Consider the following 17,956-nt stretch of genomic DNA (forward strand, 5'->3'; position numbering starts at 1 on the left):
TCTATGCTCCCTCATTAATGTCTTTGCATTGTCACTGAAGTCATACTGGCTTAGGTAACTCATATTATCTTACAAATTTAAAATGTTATGAATGAATTAAGGAGGAAAAGAAAAACTAAGAATACATTATATACCTCTATCAATGCACCCTTTTATGCAATCTAATCTACTTATGAATTTCTCCATATGAAGAATCCAAATATTAACACTGGCAAGATTAAATCATCTCCTCAAGACCTGTTAGCCTGGTGAAAAAAGTAAAGTGACTCAACTGTCTGCAATTAGAGGACAATGATGCAATCTGTGTCCATCCTAGTTCTCCCAAAAATATATATACTTTTAAAAGTCAAACTACATTTTTGTGTTCATAGTTGACTTCTCTGTGTGGTTAATTTTAATCTGAGGCCATTAAAACCCTCATTAATCACATTTAAATTAAACACCAAAATTCCTACAAAGTGCCAGAAGTTATATATGCAGACCCCTGACTTCATTTGATCCAAAACCTGGTTAGTATTATCCTAAATAACCAATATAAACATCATTCCTTAATAAATGAATAAGATTTGCAGCCATCAAAAGAAATGAAATCTGCCACTTGCGAGGATGTGGATGGAACTAGAGGGTATTATGCTTAGCAAAGTAAGTCAATCAGAGAAAGACAATTATCATATAATCTCCCTGATATGATGGAAGTTGAGAGACAACGTGGGAGGTTTGGGGGGTAGGAAAAGAATAAATGAAACAAGGTGGGATTAGGAGGGAAACAAACCATAAGAGACTCTTCATCTCACAAAACAAACTGAGGGCTGCTGAGGGGAGGAGGGTAAGGGGAAGGTGGTGGGGTTATGGACATTGGGGTAGGTATGTGCTATGAAGTGTGTAAACCTGGCAATTCACAGACCTGTACCCCTGGGGCTAATAATACATTATATGTTAATTAAACATATAATTAACATTACATGTTAATTATAAAAAAAAATTTTTTTAAAGAAATGAATAAGATTCATACATGGTATCTCCTGAAGAAAACCCAGCTTTGGGATTAGTCTCAAAACCAGTTTAAGATACTCTCTGTTTTTTGAACATTCCTTTAATTCACTGAATAAATATCTGCCCACAAGAAAAGTGAACTAAGCGAGGGGCCCCTGGGTAGCTGAGTTGGTTAAGCAACTGCCTTCGGCTCAGGTCATGATCCCGGAGTACCAGGATCGAGTCCTGCTTCGGACTCCCAGCTCCACGGGGAGTCTGCTTCTCCTCTCTCATGCTCTCTTTCACTGTCTCCCTCTCAAATAAATAAAATCTTAAAAAAGGAAAATAAAAGTGAACTAAGTGAAATCTACCTAATTAAGATCACATAACAGAGCAAAGGCTACACAAATTATCTGTCTCTTTAGTTATCCAGTTTATTTCCCCAACTAATCACACCAGGATTAAATAAGTAATACAGAGGGCTATTTGAAAGATTTGATATCTAAAATGTCTACTGGTTTTTATATACTGCTATCGTACATCTTGTGAACTACCAAGGACTTAGATCAATTCTTCGAGTACTGGTAACTGATTGAGGGTGATTACAGATTTAGTCCTTCCTTTGATCAATAGTATATGTATGTCACAGAGCAAGAGAATAGACTATATTTTGGATAAAACAAACTAGCTTACACAGAAGTGAACCTACAACTTGAGCCTTGCTCATGCTCTAGACTGAAAAGCCTAGGCTTCTAAAATTTTTAGTAAAATTCAAAGAATTTAAACAAGATAAAAATTAAGATAACTCATTTTTATTTTTATTTTAAGCCAGCGGTTCCCAAGGAAACATTTTATTTCTGATAATAAATGGAATCTTATTATCACAACACTTTGGGGATAGACTGTACGTTCCTCTAGGGTAGAACCTCAACTTATTATACCTGATAGGTCTCCCTAAACCCATTTTCACTGATGGCATAAAACCTACTTTTTTTTTTTTTTTGACAGAGAGAACACAAGTAGGCAGAGAGACAAGTAGAGAGAGAGGGGGAAGCAGGCTCCCTGCTGAGCAGAGAGCCCGACTCGGGGCTAGATCCCAGGACCCTGAGATCATGACCTGAGCTAAAGGCTGAGGCTTAACCCACTGAGCTACCCAGATGCCCCTAAAACCTACTATTTACTATTTACTAAAACCTACTATTTACAGTTTATCATATCTTTTATTTTATTCATTACTTCTCAAGTGACACTAGGAAATGTAGAACGTCAAGGTCCTAAAGAAAAAGCAAGCACTTTTAAAAAACTACCTTTTTTTTTAGCTTCTCATCTTCCCTGTTATTGGTACAAGGCTACACTTTTCACAAGATACATTGCATTCAGTTCAAATCAGCCCAAATTATCGATGGTATACACTATGTTTAGCATGCTACCAGTGCTACAGTAAATTTTTTTTCTACTGAAATTTATGTGTGAAAAGTCAGACCTGGTGTCTAAAAGTTAAAAAAAAAAACACAGAAGCACTATATAATTCAGCGCTAAAAAAATTATCTATAATATCAAACTAGAGATATTTTATAAATTTTACAAATTTATAAAATTCATTAATGTCTTGGAATTATGCTGCTTCTATGAATTTCTACTTATACTGTTATTAGTCCCTTAAGGAGAGCTTAACTCTCCTTAAGGAGAGTTAACTCTGTAACGTTAATAGGAATAAAAATGAAAGCAATTTCTTCCATGATGCATAGAATATTTTTAAATTGTCGCAAAGTACCCTGACATACTTCCAACAACTTTCTACATTCCAATTCATATTTCCATTTTCCCTCCACCCATCTTCATCTTTTTGATTTGTGGCCATCTTATCCCCACACAACGGAGGAAGCTTTCTTTTTGTTTGGCAGATACCGTATCAGTGATTTTGGTATAGTTAAAAAAATCCAGTGCACCTGGATGGCTCAGTCATTAAGCATCTGCCTTTGGCTCCGGTCATGCTTTCAGGGTGCCGGGATCGAAGCCGACATCGAGTCCCACATCGGGCTCCCTGCTCGGCAGGAAGCCTGCTTCTCCCCTTCCCACTCCCCCTGCTTGTGTTCCCTCTCTCTCTGTCAAATAAATAAAATCTTTGGGAAAAAAAAAAAAAAAGTCCAGATTGTGAGTGAGAAGTTTAAATGAAATAAAAATATTCTCCTATTTTTCTGATAAAGAAATTAAATGTCTAATCAATCCATCATAACACACACACACATATATAAGCACAAAGAATGAATGTTTGTTTTAAAATCTTCAGAACTGCCTTATGAATAACTACAAATACAGTGATTATACACAACAGTTACCTATAACTGAAAGACTGTATGCTACATATATATCACTGATTTAGATTTTTGCTGAATGCACAAAAGGGCTGAACTAATTCTATGTATTATTTTATACTATTAATTCACATTGCCATTTCTATACTTTTTAAGAACATAAAAAAAAGAAAAAACTTCAAAAGTTTATTAACAAATAGATACTCATTAAAGTATTTTCAGTAAATATAGTGACGTATAAAGGTTACTTTAGTAATACGTGCATTATGTTTTATATTACTTTGGTTCAAAGATGAAATAACTAGACCTAATTTTTAAAGAGGATTCTCCTGGATTTTTATTATAAATACTGTGAAGCAAAGTATGTTTTTATAGGTTTTGAGTTCATGCACGATATGTTTCTGGGATCAGAGCCCAAAAGAAAAACATTGCTATTCACTGGGGAACAATATTTAATAGCAAAAAGAAAAAGAAAAAACAGGATGGAGAGAATGAGAAAGAAGAATAAATAAAAAGATAGACAAATGTAAAAGGTTTATGATAAGTTGGAAAAAATGTACTTGGGACAAAAACATTGACACAGTTTATGATACTTATATTAAAAACATTTTATTTGCTGAAAAAATAATTCTTAAAAACTAAAGTAGTCAACATCACAAGTTAAGTAGATTAAATGATATGTAAAGTAAGATTACACCTCTTATTTGACTACATTTGAAAAATTTATTTTTTTCCCTAATCTAAAAGCAGTCTAAACCTAACGTGGCCATACCTTTTGAAATGTCTTAATTAGGGAAATTAACTGCAGAAATTCAAATACTCTAATTCTGCCTCAGTATTTCTTAATGCAATAGGTTCAGTTCGAGATCTTTAAGAATGATTTGTTCTGGAAAGTTCAGGCATTCGTGTACCAGAAAGCAGTCACTGAATCAAATAAGCACTATAATTTGATAGAAGTAAACCTTTATATAAAGTGATGACATCATTAAAGAAAGAACCTACTGTGAAAATATTAGGTAAATGGGTTTCAAAGACATTAAATTTTGGATATCTTAAAGAATCCCAATAATACATGAAATTCCTTGGATCCTCATTTATAGTGAGAAATCCATTTCCAAGCATATGTGCACAAGTACCTTAGCCTCTTCATGCCTGCTTGCCTGTCCTCCAGTCAGAGAAGGCAGGATATTTGGTTAGGCATATGTTTATGAATAAAGACAGGAAAATTCCAACTTTAAAACCAAATATTTTCCTTGTTTAATTCTGGTATCTTATTGGTCCATATGCTGCCTCCTCCTCACAGTATGGTACCCTCCTCACAGTATGCTACCCGAATCTCCTGGATTTTGACTTTCTTTTAAAACATAAGGATTAACATCAAGCAGACAGAATTGAGGAGTGGAAATATTGTATGAGAAAGAAGACCAAAACTGATGATGATCTATATACATACTGACACTATTGCTGGAGACATGAGGTGCTCCATAAATGCTTACTGAAATGCTGCTTTGTGACATTTGTTGTGGTAAATTCATTCCCCTCTCTACTTTAAGAATCTTCATAAGTTAACCACCATCGGTTCAGTGTGTCAAACATCTGGTTGGCACTTTTAAACGCTAAAGGACAGCACTTCAACACGCTACGCCTGCCTCCGTACCACTGCAGCAGGAGATGAGGTTACCACAGAGAAGCAGAGAGAGGTATCAGGAGAGTTCCTGAATACATTATTTGGTTATATGGATTTGGTCGTACCCAAGGCTAGCCCCACTCCTAGATTTTCTACAGAATGCCCAGACAGTCCTTTTTTCTTTCTGTCTTAAGCTAGCTGGATTTCAGTTTCTATAATTTACAACCAAGAAACACTGATACAGAGTGCCTGTCCATTAAAAAAAAAAAGAAAATATTGTTTGTGCCTCCACATATTCATATGTAAATATCAGATCCCCATCAATATCCTATTATAGTAATTGACAAATGTGGCTGTGACTATCAGGAAAAGAAATAATATATTGAGAAATAATCTTAATCCCTATTAAAGATTCATAATACAAATTACAAAGATTCTCAGAAGTTATCCAGTAAAGAAATCTCAGTTGAATTCACATTTACAAATTGTATTTGAGCACAGAATTCTTTTTTTTTAATTGAAAAGACAGTAGTCTTTTAGAACTACTAACTAGTAGAACACAGGTTGGGAAATGTTACTTGGAAACACAGCTATGATCCCCTAGATGCAGAATCTAAAGAAAAACTGGAAAAGCTTTCCTAACTGCTTTCTAAAATACTTATTTTTAAATTTTTTTTACTTTCATTTTTTTTTTTTAAATCAAAAAAAGAATTTTTTTTCAGTGAGGCCAAAACACTGGGTAGACAGTGGACTAGTGTCTCAAACACTGTCTTCAAAGTGTTGAAAACCGTTCTTAGGTTTTTATCAGGAAAATGTGGGCCAAAGTTTGGTGGATACTTGCAGCAGGGGCAGCAAAGGTCAGGTTGATCACTGTCTTGAGGGTCAGTCACATGGGATCTTGCTGGCTCGGGCAGTCCTTATTGCTTGAGGAGTAGTTTCAGTTCCCATGGGGGATACTCCGCCCACAGGGTCTTTTATGTGATTAAAAGATAAAATGTGCTTTCTAATATATTTAAAATATACCAGGAAAAGATCAGAGAACTCATATTTGAATGGAAAAGTATTTCATCTTCTAGACTGAAACTAACTTACCTGCATTGAAATAAGAATGAAATCAATTAGGCTCCCAATTCCACAAAATCCTACTGTGCAAAACTTTAACAAACCTGGAAAAAAAAGATAAAGTCACTTAAAATTTGGAAGTCTTATAAATATTAACTTTTCTATTTCCTAGTAAACCATTAGGTATATTATACCACAAACTCTTTATATATCAAGAATATAAAATTAACACTTTAAAAACTCAAATCTTCACCTGAAAATTAGGAAAGGTTTAAAAAAACCCTCTATAGGGGTGCCTGGGTAGTTCAGTGGGTTAAAGCCTCTGCCTTCGGCTCAGGTCATGATCTCAGGGTCCTGGAATCAAGTTCCGCATCAGGCTCTCTGCTGGGCAGAGAGCCTGCTTCCTCCTCTCTCTGCCTGCCTCTCTGCCTACTTGTGATATCTGTCAAATAAATAAAATCTTAAAAAAAAAAAACCCTCTATAGAGAAAGCCACAAAAAATTAATTCACTTAACAAGTAAGTATTATGAACTGAAATAAAAACTCAACATAATCTTACAAAATTTCTTACAAGTCCTAAAGAAATAAATCTTTAAATTGCATTACTCCAGAACGATAGCATGTATCTTAGTCCTTATTTATTTATTTAGGCTTAACATATTATGGGATTGAAATTTTAATACACATTTACATTAGAAAGTTCAAACAAATAAAGACGGTCAAGTCAGAAAAAATAACCAAGATAAAACTTAGATCTTATAGTTAAACTGCAAAATTTTATTAGCAACCCAATTATCTTTATCCTATACTTAATTATCTTAAATTTATCCTATATTTTTTAGGAAAAAAGCATCTCATGTTCATTAATTCTATAATCAAAATCAACAAATCTATGCACTGTATACACCTCTGCCTTCCATCATAACCTTGGAACTAGGGTACTGAACAGATCATTACAGAACATAGAATCTAGGACATACACAATGATATAACACAAAACCATGATGATGGAATAAAGAGACAGGTTGGGGGTGGGGGTGGGATGAGTAATCTCTCTTCTATATTTAAACTTAATTGCTTTCCAGACATATAAAAATGGTAGGAAACAAGACTCTTCGTGAAAGGGTAGTTCTAAGTATCAACTATAAACAGATGCCAGCTAAAATCACAAGAGTGGATGAGATCACCTCCTGCACGCAATTTGGAAGTGTACAAATAAGACTGAAACATATAATTACATTAGATTTTTTATTATTAGACATATCGCAGAATAATGTTGTAAGTACAAAGATAACACATGATCGAAATTCCTTTAAAACTATAATATAGAGATTATATAAAATTCTGCTTTATCTTTTCTTCAAAACACTTGTTATGTTACCTAATATTTTATATTTGTTCTATCTGTCTCACGGAAGTCCCACTAGGGGAGGATCTTTCATCTGGTTCATTTACTCCTGTGTCCTTAGTACCTACAACACCACGTGCCACAAAGTAGATGCTTGATATTTGTAAAATGAATTGATAAGTTGTCTCAGCTTTTGTTTCCTAAAGACCTCTAACTTTTTAGCCATTGTCTTATATAACAACTCCTTTAATTATTTTTTTAATAGTTGCATTTTATTATAGTAGCCCAGGGAATTTGATGAACTCAACTGGTATATTCTATCCTTCACTCATTCATTCAATTTCTGAAATGTATCCCTCTTCACACAGCAATTTAATGTAAATTTGGAAATGTCACAAAGATTGCCTTTTTCAATTTTCTTATAACAATATTAATTTTAAGAATGGTTCTGCAGCACATGGGTGGCTCAGTCAGTTAAGCTCAGGTCATGATCTCAGCCCAATCCAGCTAAGTGCTGGGCACTAAGCCTGCTCAAGATTCTTTCTCTCCCTCTGCTCCTTCCTCAATGCCCCCTCTCTATTAAAAAAAAAAAAAAAAAAAAAGTTTTTCAAAAAAAGTTTTTTTAATTACTTGCTACCCTATTAAGAAAACATAACCATGTCAGAGCCTTTGCTCTTGTCATGAATCTTTCCAATAATATTCTGTAGATCTTCTCATTTCTCGGGCTACTTCTTCAGAGAAGTCTAACCTGCATATCTAAAGCAGCACGCCACTTCCCCCAAAGCCCTTTGCCCTATCACATCACCCCTCTTTATTGCCTTTTTGGTGCTGGTTAAAAATATGTAACAGCCTCATTTGCTGCTTTGTTCATTCATTCTCTGTTTTCCTCTGCCATGTAAATTCCCCAAGCAGGGTCCTTATCTTGTTCAAGTCAATTCCATGAATAGTATCTGACAGATGTTAAGAGTTTGATAAATATTTCTTGTATGACTATCAAGAAACTAGCAACAATTTAAATGTTTAACAGAGAGGAATTATCTCAGAAAAATCAAGGTATACCTAATAAGAGAGAATACTATGCAGCTGTTTAAAACAATGACATAGAAGTATATTTGTTGGCAAAGTAATGTGATAACACTCAAAAAAAAAACGATAATGAGTCATGAAAATCTGTATATTCTGCTGCTGAACCCCTTCTTTTTTTTTTTTAAGATTTTATTTATTACTTGACAGAGAGAGAGATCACAAGTAGGCAGAGAGGCAGGCAGAGAGACAGAGGGGGAAGCAGGCTCCCTGCTGAGCAGAGAGCCCAGGAGGGACTCCATTCCAGGACCCTGAGACCATGACCTGAGCCAAAGGCAGAGGCTTAACCCACTGAGCCACCCCGGTGCCCCGGCTGAACCCCTTCTTAAGGGTGCTTCAGAAAAATGAACAGGACAGATTCCTGTTCAGATAAAACATTAGATAAGGGCATGACACGTGTGTTTGGAACTTTGGTGAGTGTCACCTACTCTTGAAGTCACACATTTAAAGAAACTATAGAACAGATCCAAGATGATATTTTAGCAATCTGCAAACTGAACTACAGTGACAGATAGCAGATGAGTATTTGCTTGGGAAAGAGCAGGATAGGAGGGCCAAAAGGTAGGGATTACAAAGGGCAGGAGGAAGCTTTGGGGGGTGATAGATATGGTCATCATCTTGATTCTGGGGACTGTTTTGTAAGTGTATACATATGTCTAACTTATCAAACTGTACATTTAAAATATGCATTTTAGTGATATCATTTGTACCTCAATAAAATGCTGCTATTTAAACTTCTTTTAGCTTTCCAAATATAAAAATATTTTATGAAAATAAAATAGGAAGGACACTAAGGGTTAAAGGAGATAGAGAAAAAGTAAAAACTCAGAATAGTACATGGCACATGGCAAATACTTAAAATGTTAGCCCAGTCTTTACATCTCCTACCACTGTTTCTACTATTCCTACAATTACTATTCACTGAGAAATGTAGGCAGCATAAATTCACATTTATTTTTTAAGATTTTGTTTATCTATTTGAAACAGAGAGAGAGAGAGAGATCACAAGTAGGCATAGAGGCAGGCAGAGAGAGGAGGGGAAGCAGGCCCCCTGCTGAGCAGAGAGCCTGATATGGAGCTTGATCCCAGGATCCTGGGATCATGACCTGAGCAGAAGGCAGAGGCTTAACCCACTGAGCCACTGGGGTGCCCATAAATTCACATTCTTTATAGTAGAATCATCTAACCTAGTCTCATACCTTACAAATTCCTTCTGGCTGGGTTATTCCCAAACTACTCCAAAATCCCTTCTAATGCACTGTGTTCTCCTATTTTCCTCGGCCCTCTCTTCATTTACATGGGCTACACTACTCTCTGCCTTGACTCCTCCTCTGCCCACCTCCACCCCCCTGCTCCCAATCATCTAGCTAACCCCTAAGAGTCATTTAAAACTTTTAAAAAGCCTTCTCTAATATCTCCAGGATGAATTTTAAAATATTCCTAGATGCTCCCCAGACCTGCCCTTAACTTTCAGCACTGCACATGTATCATGGTATGACTTGCTATGCATTTTTATTTATTTGCCTTCCCCTTCTCATCTGTGAGCAACTAGAAGTCAGTGCTGTGTCATTCCCATAACTAGTCAATCTGACTACTGAAGAAACAAACTATATCAAGAGTAAATTATCTTATCTGCAAAAAATGATCAACTTGAACAACACAAAGTAGCATACATTCTAAACAGCATTTATTAAAACCAATACAAACCATTATTTTTATAGATTTCATTTTTTTGAGCATAATACCAGTTTTTTTTTAAAGTGAGGTTATTTGTGAACTACCAAAAGTAGACTGACTTTTTTTTTCAAATCAAAAAGTGTCTCTTTGTACAGATATGATTTACTAACTCCTTACTGTGAAAAGGAGTATCGGTTTTTGATTTTAAAAACTGTTTTAAAATTCCAAATAAAAGTGTTTCTAATAAAGAAGGATCCATTTTTATCCTGAACCATTACTATTATAGATATATTCCTTCAAACAGATTATGCTGCCAGATGACATTAATAAAGTTCATGTTTTGAGTGTACTTTATACTTTAGTAACCTAAACTTTACATTTTAAAAACATGAATTCAATCAAAGGATTTACTTGGATATAAAACAAAAAGAACAGAGATTAATTTGGGGTATTTAAAAAACTCTGGTATTTTTTCTTTTATTACAGGTTGAATCTTGCAAATACTGCTGTCTGCATGACTGTATTAGAGAAGGTAGATTATCGCATATTGAAGTTGCTATTTGCCAAACCACAGGTGTTCTATAATGATTTGGTAATTGGCTATCACTATTCTTTTTGTGTCTGTACCTATAAAAGAGAGTTTTCAAATCTTAGAACAGTTTAACCTATAAATCCCTTTATTTGTCCCATGATCTGTGGATATTATATACCAGTCTAAACTGGTAAATCCAAGCTAAAAAAAAAAAAGAAGAAGAAGAAGAAGAATATAACCAAAGATTTTTAAGATTTGGGCTTAAAAACACTTTGTTATTCTCATAATAAGAAAGTATTTACATTTTAAAAGGAATACCACCATGAAAAGAGTATCTCTCTCCTGATCCAAAAGAGCTATTAGCTTTGGGAGTCCATAATCCTTTAATGCTACAGATGGACAAAGCAAAATATGCTAGCTATTGCATATTAAAAAAAAATCAGAGATGTTAACACAGTTAAGAATACAAAGAGAGAATACTATTAGAAAAATAAGGTTTCATTGTAAAAAAGTTTCTAGTTCATGTAGCACTTGCATCCTGAGGAATAAATCAATTAAAGGAAATAAAGTTATATATAAAGTTACAGTCATGGGCTAAAAAGGAATTTGAAATAACTGAAAAGAAAATTCTGGAGGAGCCTAGGTGGTTTAGTCGGTTAAGCATCTGACTCTTGATTCCAGCTCAGGTCTTCATCTCAGGGCCATGAATTCAAGCCCCTAATTAAAAATTTTAAAATGTTTTAAAAAATTTTTTAAAAAAACTTTCTTAAAGGAATTTTTAGATCTTATCAAGTTTTATTCATTCTCACCCCCAACGCCATTTCCCTTATTTAATCCTGAAGTAAAATTTATATAATGAACTATCACATTCAACACTAAACTACTTAGTAAAAGCAAGTTTCGTATTGCATGATTGCTATTATTTATTCTGTTCTTACAAAATTCCAATGATCATAAATAGTTTTAAGGAGGTATCTTTTTTTAAAGATTTTATTTACTTATTTGACAGAGACACAGCGAGAGAGGGAACACATGCAGGAGGAGTGGGAAAGGGAGAAGCAGGCTTCCCACTGAGGAGGGAGCCCGATGCGGGGCTCGATCCCAGGACCCTAGGACCATGACCTGAGCCAAAGGCAGACGCTACCCAGGTGCCTCTTAAGGAAGTATTTTAACAAGCTACCACTGCTTTTCATAACCATTTAGATTAAATAAGATTATAAGAAAAACAGGGATGTCTGGGTGGCTCCACCAGTCAAGCATCTACCTTCAGCTGGGGTCATAATCCCAGGGTCCTGGGATCCAGCTCCACAATGGTCTCCCTGCTTAGCAGGGAGTCTGCTTCTCCCTCTGCCTCCCCACTCTGCTCCTACTCTCTCTTGCTTCCTCTCAAAGAAATAAATACTTTTTAAAAAAATATAGAATGTTAGGGTCCATTTGTAACTATTTTCATGCCAGTCAACATTACAGTAAGGTTAGTAGTACAATGATAGTAATCATTTTAATCAAAAATTACCAAAATCTTTAACCTTGAATTCTTAGTAAAAATTAGAATTTCATTTAAAAACATTTAATATTTTAAATTTTTTAAAAATTGTAACTTTAAAAAAATTGTAACTTTATATATTAGATTAGATTAGTTAATAAGATATATCAAAACCCTTAACAACTCTACTTAAATGCAAGTAAGATACAATCAAAATACTTGAATGCTTAAAAGAAACGAGGATTTTTAGTTAAAGATAATGACTTTCACATATCTACTTAGCTCCTCTCACTCCAAGACCCCACTAAAAAATGGTAAGGAATTTTTAAGGCCCACAAACCCAAAAGAACAAAGAGAATAAAAGGTAAGACAGTAGCAACAAAAATTCAGAAGCCAGAAAGCAGACAAATGAGAAGTGACAGACTTAATGATCTTGAGAAAGTTTTATCTTAGGCCAGCAGTCAAAATATGTGTTGAACTAATGAACACCGAAAGCTTGTTGTGATAATACAGTAAGTTATTGGGATGCCTGGGTGACTCGTCATTAAGCGTCTGCCTTCAGATCAGGTCACGATTCCAGGGTCCTGGGATCAAGTCCTGCTTTGGGCTCCCCACTCAGCAGAAAGCCTGCTTCTCCCTCTCCCACTCCCCCTGCTTGTGCTCTCTCTCTCTCTGACAAACAAAATCTTTTTAAAAAATGCAGTAAGTTATTTAAATCTTTTTTTAAAAATACAGTAAATTATTTAATGATTAAAAACAAACAAACAAACAAAAATCCTTTACGCTGTACCATAATGTTGAATGTTAAAAACTGCACTTGCGAGTTTATGGAATCTCACTCAGCCTCCCATGGAAAGGTCCTCTTTGACGGAGGCTCATAATAGATTGGAATAGCAGTGGCCAGAGAAAAACAGCTCCTGACAGGAAACTAACATTCACTAACCAGATCCCCTTCGCAGTGGATAATTTTCCACTTCGCAAAATACAGAGCTTTTTTACTGAGAGTTTTAGTTTGCAGGAAGAAAAATTCACAGTATGCATGTCGACATATTATGATCTGCTGCAGTAAGACAAACACATACGACATGACAGCTCATCTGACCCACATCCCAGGAAGCCAAAAAGTCACTCATCTAAGCCAAATATATAAAATAGATTTATTATTTAAAATCATCACAGAATAAACTGTTCTAAAGAACAGTGTTTGCCCTCCCTTCCTAACCTCTTTAAAAACTTTCTGAAAGTTAGAAATCTTTCATACACACACACACACACACACACACACACACACACGTCTGTCTTCATAAAGAGAACACAGAAGAAAATATGAGAATAAAGGCAAAAGGCTTCAGGTGTATTCTCACCATCACCATATTATTTTACTTTCTCATTATGAATCTGATTTCTCTGTCTAACCAGCCAGCCAGCCATCATCTAAAAAGAGAGTTAGACCGAAGGACTGCCATTTTACCAACTCTGAGGCTTTCTGTGCAGATCACATGGCTTTCCACCATAGGGAATGGTACAGCTACTCTAACATATGGCAGGAAAATGAGTTGGACTGTCACTCAGGCCAGGACTATGGCATCAATCTCCTTCCTCCTTTCTATGTCACCAGTACTTCTCTGTTCTAAGCCATTTCCCTCAATTCCTCCAGTAGAATCTTCCTGAAAAATAAGTCTGACTATAACTCTTCTCTGCTTAAAAACTTTATTGGCTTCTGATGTTTAAATTGTAAAGTCCAAACTCCATAAAAAGACACTCAAAGCCCTTTATAATCTGACCACAGACTATCTGTGCAGTCACTTTTCATCTCTTGCCATTATTCTTCCTATGCCAAAAGCTGAACTATCTACCATTCTCTCAGCAGGCACACATACTATCACACCCAGTGCCGTTGCACATACTGTTCTGTGTAATGCCCTCAATCTCTGTAATCTGCTCATCCTTCAATACCTAGTCCAAATGTCACCTCATCAAAGAAGTCCTCTTTCACACCCCAAGGCTGACTAAATCAGTCCCTCTTCTCTCTCTCATAGCACTTTGTCATGGTTCTATAAGAGCTGTATCATAAGTGGACCCACCAACATATTTATTTCCTTTTTAACCAATATGAAATATGATCTTCATCATTATTCCCAGAGCACTTACTTACTTAAACAGGTAGTAAATGTAGAATAAATGTCTATTAACTGAACAAATTTGTGAGTTCCAGGTAAGGCTGTCAGAAACATACTTCCTACTAATACCACAATAAAGATTCTTCTTTGATCTCTGGTGGTAGCAACATGGAAAGAATTAAGATTAGCCTTGCTAACTGGAAAAAAAGCATCAGAAACTTTATATTTTGCTCAGTAAAGGGCTAATGTAGGAGCAGAGTACTGTAGTAAATAAAGCATGATCCCTTGAGCCAGAAAATTTGGGTTCAAATTCAGGTCACTCGCAGAGTGTCCTTGGGTAAATCTCTTAATCTCATGACAATTTCCCTATCCATAAAACAAAGATGATAACAACAAATATGTCACAGAATAAAACAAGGCCTCTGGAGTGAGTAAATCCCTTAACCTCTCTGGTGACAATTTCCCTACCTGGTAAAAAAGATTTAAAGAGGATGATAAAGTCAGAGAGCTATAAGGCTTAACTAAGGGCAGGCATATAAAAGTATTGTTTAAACAAAAGCTATCATCAAATCCAAATCAAATGTAAAAATCATCAATGTAAAAATTCACAAGCATTAGTAACTATGGTAAATGGGAAGATTACACTAGAAGGAATGTGTGTGACAGGTCGGTGGCGGGGGCAGAGGAGGGGAGGAAGCTAAGGTTAAAAAAAGTCAGGCTCCACACCAGCTCTTGCGGGTCGCCATAGTTCCAACCCAAGCTTCTCCTGAAAGAAAGCTTCTCTTCCCAAGGGAATATGACAGAGGTTCAGACAGAAGGGCAAATATTTTTAGAAAGAAGAGATGCACATTTATTCGTAAAATATTTATTAAATGTCCACCATGTTGCCCAGTATTAACAATGACAACTCAAGCCTACTATCCTAAGGAAGTGCCTATACTGTTTTGTAAGTATTTTCATAAAGATGAAAATACAGGAAAAGTCAATATTTATTACCCAAGCTGAACTGTAGAACTAACAGCTAGCTCTATATTCACAGAAGATTAACTATTCACCTCCAGTTAATGTCGAACTTGTAACTATTAATAGTATGCACAGATTTAATCTATAAGAATTGGTATATTTAAGGGTGCCTGGGTGGTTTAATCGGTTGGGCATACAACTCTTGATTTTTGGCTTAGGTCATGATGTCAGGGTCCTGGTGAGCCCCATGTCAGGCTCTGTGCTCGGCACGGAGTCTGCTTGTCCCTCTCACTCTGGTCCTCCCCCTGCTTGTGCTCTCTCCCTCTCTCCTTAATAAATAAATAAAATCTTTAAAAGAATAATAAAATGGAAAGAACAGGTATATTTACCTGAAATACAAGTTTCACAAGGATTTTTTCTTGATGAAACATACTCACCCAAGGCAGGGTATCCAAGGTAAAATCGATCTGCTCCCAACCATCCAAGGAAAAGAGACAGCGCAACTGCCACCTTGTATGAATAGCCATTTCTGTACAAAATTAGAACCTGAGTGTTATACACATGTATTTCCAACATGCAAACATTTTAGGAAACAAAACTGTTAATTATGACTTATTTACTCATTTGTTCACTGATCCATTCATTGATTTTCATGCCAGGCACTATTCTAGGTTTTTGGGATGTATATATGAACAGAAGAAATAAGGATCCCTGTCCCTAAAGAGCCTTCAATCAATAGGCAACAAGCAATAAAAATAAACATTTTAAAAGTAAATCATATATTATGTTAAAAAGTCATAAAAGGGGGTTCCTGGGGGGGCTCAGTCAGTTGCAGCTGCCTTTGGCTTAGGTCATGATCTCAGGGTCCTGGGATCAAGTCCCTAGGATTGAGCCCTGCCCTGGCTCCATACTTAGCAGGGCATTTGCTTCTCCCTCTCCATAAGCCCCTCAGCCACCCCTCCACCCCCTCCTTGTGCTCTCTTTCTCAAATAAATAAAATCTCAAACACACACACACACAAAAGAAAAGTCATAAACGCTATTAACAAAAGAAGTGGAGCAGGTCATTTAGGGAATTCAGAATGTCAGGGGTACAGACGAGGGGGATATAAGATATAAATAGGGTAATAAGAGTAGGCATCATTGAGAAGGTGATAGATAAGCAAAGACCTGAGGGAGGTGAGTTAGTTAGCATGCTACACCTCTAGGGGAGGAGCATCCTAGGCAAAAGTACCTGCTGAGGGGAGCACAGCATACCTGACATGTCTGAGGTCTGTAAAGGAGGCCAGTATAGCAGGAGTGGAATTAGAGAATAGAAGAATAGTAGGAGCTGAGGTCAGAGAGAAGACAAGGCGCAAAGAGGGCAAATCATAGATGGCCCTGAACATCGCTGTAACGACTGGTTTGTACTCTAAAGGATATGAGAAACTACTGCAGGATTTTAAACAGACGTGTGATATGATCTGATTCAGATTTTAAAGTAACTAGCTGCTGGGCTGAAAACAGACTGTAGGGGAGTACTTGTGAGCTACTGTTGCAAAAATATTGTATAACAAACCACTCTAAACCTCAGTGGCTTAAAACAATAAGCAATCATCCTCACACTGCAATTAGCTATGGTTCAGCTTATCTAGGGTGGGTTCAGCCAGGAAATGCTGCTTCAGACTAAAGTTTGGGTCAGTCTGGATCCAGGCTACTTATTTCCTTAAAATCAGTTCCTCTTAGTTTTCCTAGGGTCCAGGCTGCAGGTGTAGCTTTTACCCAGGACAAGTTCTTTTCAGAACTTACCACCATGATTTAAGAGGAAAGATAAACCTCACAATCACATTTAAGCCCCTGCTTGTTTCATACCTGCTAGCATTACATAAGCCAAATCCAATCACATGGCCAAGCCCCAAATCAACAGAGTAGAAAGTACACACCACCCAGTTAACAGTGATTGAGAGGGATGAATTTGTTGAACAAATGTGAGCTACCACAAGGACAAAGGAGTCTGAAGGCTCTTGCCGTAATCCAGATGAAAATTAATAGTGGCTTGATCTGGAGTCTTAGCAAAAAAAAAAAAAAAAATACCACTGAGAAGTGATCAGATTCCGGATATGTTCCGAAGTATAACAACTGGATTTCCTGATGTATCCAATTTAGGGAATGAAAAAAGAAAAAAATGAGAATAAAGCTAAGATTTTTGTCCCATGTAACTAGAGGGATGAAGCTAGCATTAACCGAGTTGGGGAAGGCTGAAGGTAGACAAGACCTTCAAAAGATGTTCAGGATTTAATTGTTAGACATGTGAGTTTGAGATATTTATCAGATATCCAAGTGGAGTTGTTCAAAAGACAGCTGGATTTATAAGTCTAGAGTTAGGGAGAGAAATCTGGGCTGGAGATATATATTAGGGAGTTACAAGCATATAGGAAGTATTTTAAACCAGGACATTTCTACATGAGTATAGACCAAAAAAAAAAAAGAGAGAGAGAGAGAGAGAAATTCACTGAGCCTTGAGATACTCCAATATTAAGAGATCAAGAAAAGAATAAACTAGAAAGAGACTGAGCAAGAGTTAACATTGAGGAAGAAGTATAACTACAAGAGTGTGGTATACTGAAGCCAAGGGAAGACAGTACAGTGTATTAAGGAGAACAAAGTGATCAGTTGTGCCAAATGTGACTGACAGATCACACAAGTAATGGCTGAGAATTTTCCACTACATTTAATCAAAAAGAGTTTAGTAGTGACCTCAGTGAGGGCAATTTTGGTGATGTGGTATAGGAAAAT

General features: G+C 36.1%; 1 protein-coding gene across 1 annotated transcript in view; it reads right to left on the minus strand.

Annotated features, from left to right (window-relative positions):
• TM2D1 (TM2 domain containing 1) overlaps positions 1-17,956 on the minus strand; it is a 45,864-nt gene that overhangs the window by 10,781 nt on the left and 17,127 nt on the right. Inside the window, exons 4-5 of the mRNA XM_044238350.1 lie at positions 15,620-15,711; positions 6,007-6,080 (exon numbers count right to left, since the gene is read on the minus strand). Coding sequence (XP_044094285.1) covers positions 6,007-6,080; positions 15,620-15,711 — 166 coding nt within the window. The remainder of the gene's footprint in view (positions 1-6,006; positions 6,081-15,619; positions 15,712-17,956) is intronic.

Source organism: Neovison vison, chromosome 2 (assembly GCF_020171115.1).
Source record: "Neovison vison isolate M4711 chromosome 2, ASM_NN_V1, whole genome shotgun sequence".
In the NCBI taxonomy this organism is placed as follows: domain Eukaryota; kingdom Metazoa; phylum Chordata; class Mammalia; order Carnivora; family Mustelidae; genus Neogale; species Neogale vison.